Genomic DNA, 5,345 nt, shown 5'->3' with positions numbered 1-5,345 from the left:
CTCACCTTGTCTCTCCACGTTTGCGCCTGGGGACACCAGAGCCTGAGGGCTGGTTTGGGGGGCTGCCCTGTGTCACTCCTGATTGAGCAGAGCCTGCAGCCCCCTGCTCTGGCCGGCAAAGCTCAGACAGCAATGTCTTTGGTACATAATCTTTGTGTTTTTACCCTGCAAGAAGCAGTCTGTTTCTTGTCGTCTTGGCTGGGTGTAGGATACACAAAGCAGCCTTTGCTGGAGAATTCTCTTTAGTGTTCCTTCAACTTCCACTCCTTAGTGAATAGTTGTGTATCATCATATTTAGTAATGATTATTTGGCAATATTATTCATATAGCATGTTTATATTATCTGTTACGCTAAAGATCCTTGCTGTACGTTTAATCACAATACTCTCAACAGCTCTGAGATCCTGCGATGTAGACGTTATCCATACATTTTATGTGGGAGGAAACTGAGGTTTACAGAAGTTAGGAAAGTTTTCCAGAAGCGTCTCCTGGCCTGGTTGACGCAGGTGGTCTTGGGGCAGACTGGAGTCCATTCCCCATGAACCCGATTTTCAAGTTCATGTTCTCATCATGCCTCGTTGACTTCCTTTCACTGAAGATGTACACGGAGAAATCTGGCATCAGCTCACGCTACAAGAAAGACATCACTGAAGTAACCAACCGTCTGATGTATGCACATTCTCAGTGGTTCTAGTCTTGCTTCACTGGGATCAAAACAAAACTTAAAAATGTCTTAAGAGGACTTGGCTCTGGACTAATCGCAAATCCATACACTTAAGTTGCCCCTCCACCTAAGGAGCTAAAGTCTGAGACCTTACAAAGTGCCTTCCTCGAAGTCTGATTATAAATGGGTGTCCAGGACCACGGTGCGTGAGAATAACCTGGTAGGAGTTTTAAACAAATCTTTTTAAAAAATTATTTTAATTATTTTACTTAAAAGGCAGAGTTACAGAGAGAGAGAGAGAGAGAGAAAGTCTTCCATCTGCTGGTTCAATCCCCAAATGGCTGCAATGGCCACAGCTGGGCCTATCTGAAACCAGAAGCCAGGAGCTTCTTCTGGATCTCCCATGTGGGTGCAGGGGCCTAAGCATTTGGGCCTTCTTCCACTGCTTTTCTAGGCTATAGCAGAGAGCCAGGACTCAAACCAGTGCCCGTATGGGATGCTGGTGTTGCAGGCAGCAGCTTTACCCACTGTGCCACAGCGCCGGCCTCCAGTAGAGTTTGAGTGCAGCTGAGCATCTGGTATCCCAGCCCCCGTGTGAGGGACAGTCGGTATTTGGTGTTTTAAGTCAATAGCAGGGAAAAGAGCTAACAAGACAGCTCCCTACAGAGCTTGTTTTTATGGGAGACTGCAACCTCAGAGAGGTTAAGTCACTTGTCCGAGGTCGCTCAGCTTATGTGGGTTAAAAAAAAAAACAACATAAAAATCACGAGGCTCATTTATTTGACTTTCTCTTTTGCAAAGGCTGATACGTATAATTAAAGACTGTGGGTTGACAAGGCTTAAAACATCCTGGAAGGGAAAGTCAGGATTTAGAGGGGTGATTTGTAAAAGTTCCATCTTGGAGCAGACCTGTAGGTATCTGCGTGTGGCTTTACGAGTGACACGGCAGGAGGAGCCAGCGCTGGAGATGCTAACCCCGGATGCAGTAACGGCCTTTGCTTGGAATTGGGTCCGAGGTGCTTTTTCTCCATCTGAGGCCGGGCTGGCCTTGAGCTAACAGGTGCAGCTGGCATGTGGGATGCTGCCTCCAGGGCTGAGTTCCTTGTGCTGCTTGTGGGTAAGAAAACGCCAAGGACAGGCCGTTATGACGGTGGCCAGTTTTAGGGAAAAATCCACTAGGCAAAGACCATGGCAAACTGTTAGATGCTGGCAATTTCTTTCTCCTGCCTCAACATGAGCTCCGCGTGAACCAAAGACTTGGTAGATGAAGGGGAAAGCATACGGTGTCTGTGGCTCACCACGTGTCTCTCTCGTAGTTCCTGAAGCCGCTGGAATCTCCTGGAAACTGAAGCCGCCTAGAGCACACTCAGCTGCCTCCCCCACTTCTTGGAGCTGAAGCTGAACCCGTCTCACCCACCCCAGGTTGCTACGTTTTTTTGTTTTTTAATGTTGCAATCGGAGCAGCTGATTTTAGAGATGAAACCAGCGTCTGCCTCCGGGCCAGCAGGCACCGTGGTCTTGGCTCTCTTTACGATAAACGGGGTAGTGCAGCTACCCTGAGATGGGCCCCCTATGTATCAGTTTGCTGCTGAGGAAGCTCCTTGTCATCAGAAATGGGAAACACACGATACTCAACTTCCCCCCTTGTCTTTCTGTTGCAGGGGCACCCTAGACGTTGAAGCTTTTCAAAGCAGACGGCCCGTCTCCTGAGCCGCAGGGGCCGGATGGCGTTGGCCCCCGCAGCCCACTGAGAGCTCCTTTCCCTGGGATCCTGGCCTCAACAGTGGGACACCGGGCGGGCAAGATGCTGAGCTCCATCAAGTGCGTGCTGGTGGGCGACTCCGCTGTGGGCAAGACCTCCCTGCTGGTGCGCTTCACCTCCGAGACCTTCCCCGAGGCCTACAAGCCCACAGTGTATGAGAACACGGGCGTGGACGTCTTCATGGACGGCATCCAGATCAGCCTGGGCCTGTGGGACACGGCCGGCAACGACGCCTTCCGGAGCATCCGCCCCCTGTCCTACCAGCAGGCGGACGTGGTGCTGATGTGCTACTCCGTGGCCAACCACAACTCGTTCTTGAACTTGAAGAACAAGTGGATTGGTGAAATCAGGAGCAACTTGCCGTGTACCCCGGTGCTAGTGGTGGCCACCCAGACTGACCAGCGGGAGATAGGACCCCACAGGGCCTCCTGCATCAATGCCATCGAAGGGAAGAGACTGGCTCAGGATGTGAAGGCCAAGGGCTACCTGGAGTGCTCAGCCCTTAGCAACAGGGGGGTCCAGCAGGTATTTGAGTGTGCTGTTCGAACTGCGGTCAACCAGGCCAGGAGGCGGAACAGGAGGAGGCTGTTCTCCATTAACGAGTGCAAGATCTTCTAACCCCCAAGATTCTTCACCCACCACCCTCGCACGCACCCCAGGACTGATGGGGAGAGGGAGAGCGGGCATACCAGCAAGGGCCGAGTCTCCTAGGGGCATCCCGAGTGACCTTAGTTACCCACTGGACTTGACCACTGGACGATCTTCCTAACCACACTCTGCAAATGAACTCCTTGCCCCCGTCCATTCAGAAAAGTCCTTGGGAAACTGTCATGAGCATTTCGTCTAGAATTAAAAAAAGCAAACTCAGTGTCCCAAATAATGTCCATCATTTTGAATCACAAAGTGGGTTTTCCAAAATATTCTATATTTAAACACACATTTTATTTAAATAACAATGAAGTAGATAGCTTTGGTATATCATTAGTTTTCCCACCTGGAATGCTTTTCCCTGCGTACTCACGCACACTAGCTACTAGAGGAGTGACACGAACCTCCCAGGGCTCTGCCGTGTGTTTGCAGTGTTAGTGTTTTTGCCTGAAGCAGTCATTTTGTTGGAATTACTAAAATGACCATAAACTGATCCTGGAAATTCATTTCCACCTACCTGTTATTCAGAGTTGTACATAGAAGACAGCTCCATAGGTAAGATATCTTGGTGCCGCCTAACGATCCCAATGTTACCACTAGTTCTGTGTAGTTACAGAGGAGCATTTCTTATTTACAACATTACTTTTCACTCACAGAACTCCAGTCACACACTGAGTATTTCCTGTATCATCCACCGAGACGTTGAAGGAAAGGCTTGTGAGTAGAAAATCAGACAGCTGTGCATCTAACTGCAGAACCTGGAGCAGAAGTGAGAAGCAGGAACTCCAGCTGCTGCTTCCCTCGTCTGATCTGGTGGCTCCTAACTGGGAACAGGGCTAAGAAAAGCAGACAGGTTCATTTGACAAGTTCATACTCATTCAAACTCTCAGCTGAGCTGGCATGGCAATATAAATTATTAACTTGAGGAGCTAATCAGAATAGTTGGGAAGGTGTCTGCATATATGTGTATAAGGGAAGAAAAGTACAATTTATAGCTTTTATTATTTCGTGAATATGAAGTGCCTGAGTGAAAGAAAAGCACAAGTTCTAAGCACAGGGAATCAAGAAAGGTATGTAGTAGATGCTCAGGCAACACAAAGCTATCAGGAGAAACACACACACACACCCTTCACATCCCATTCTCTCTAACAGCTTAGAGTGATGGTGTTGCTCATCTGTGAAAGTGGAGAACCGAAGACAATGTAATTTGAGGAAGAAGTTGTGAAGATGTGTTGTTTACTGACCTAACCAAGTAAAACTTACAACCACCATGAACTGTGTTTGTGAATGTGTATATCATTATGGTGTAACATGACTATTACACACAAAAGGAAAAGCAGTTGCAATAAATGGTGAGGGTTAGAATTATGTTGACATAAGCAAACCAATGTGGACAATTCTTTGTAGCTGTAATCAGTGTCAAAAATCAAGTTTGTGCTCATCTCCACACTATGTTCTTCTTCTGTCTCCTCTCTTCCACATCCAGTAAAAAGCCTGGGACCCAGTTCTTAGTCTCAGGTGGGATGGCTCCCTCAATTCTTTGGGATTGACAGATTTGCCTTCACGCAGACATCTCAGGCCTCCAGTCCTATGGCTTGCCCTTGACTCTGGGTCACCATGTCCCTTGATCTGTCTCCAGCTCTTGGTGTTGGTATCAGAGGGCTGAAGAGCTGACTGGGAAGGGGAGGAGATGGGAGCTCATATCCCCCAGTATCCCTGTGATCCTGCTGCTGTCCCTCACATACCACAGGGTCTTAAATAACTAACACAGGTTTTTAAGACTAATCTTTGGGGTGTGTAACATGTTAGTAGGAATGCGTTACTACTCACTGAAGTTGGCCATCCCCTAAGTTGTTCCTTCCTTCTTACGGAAGGGAAATGGGAGTCTGCAGCTGGGAAGTCTAGATTTGAATGAGGAAGGAGATAGTGGTTCTGGGGTATGCAGAGGACAGGAGTTCCAGAGAGGGCAAGTCAAGTGGTTCTGCCATCACCCGGGCAAGAGCACACAGGTGACACCTGTGACTGCAGCAACAGCCAAGCTTAAGTGCTCCCCCGGGGAACCCTCACAGGTGAGACAAGGAATTAGTGTGCAGACCTCCCCAGGGATGGGACTTGCATCTCTGCCCTGCTACACTACACTTTCCTGATTGTAGAGCCATCTCCTAATCACCAAGAGGAAACCATAACTAGACCAAGTTGTGTTGAACTGAATTAGAAGGACAGGAACTTGGTTTCTGTGCCATGAGTGGTTATGGGAAGGAAGCAGGCCCT

General features: G+C 48.5%; 1 protein-coding gene across 1 annotated transcript; it reads left to right on the top strand.

Annotated features, from left to right (window-relative positions):
- Positions 1-2,468: 2,468 nt before the first annotated feature.
- RHOH (ras homolog family member H) lies at positions 2,469-3,310 on the top strand. The gene has a single exon (XM_062213569.1). The coding sequence runs from the start codon at positions 2,469-2,471 to the stop codon at positions 3,042-3,044; it is 576 nt and encodes a 191-aa protein (XP_062069553.1). The 3' UTR covers positions 3,045-3,310.
- Positions 3,311-5,345: the final 2,035 nt, after the last annotated feature.

This window comes from Lepus europaeus, chromosome 16 (genome assembly GCF_033115175.1).
Source record: "Lepus europaeus isolate LE1 chromosome 16, mLepTim1.pri, whole genome shotgun sequence".
In the NCBI taxonomy this organism is placed as follows: Eukaryota; Metazoa; Chordata; class Mammalia; order Lagomorpha; family Leporidae; genus Lepus; species Lepus europaeus.
Note: the sequence above shows the minus strand (reverse complement) of the source record. Positions and strands in the feature narration are given on the sequence as shown.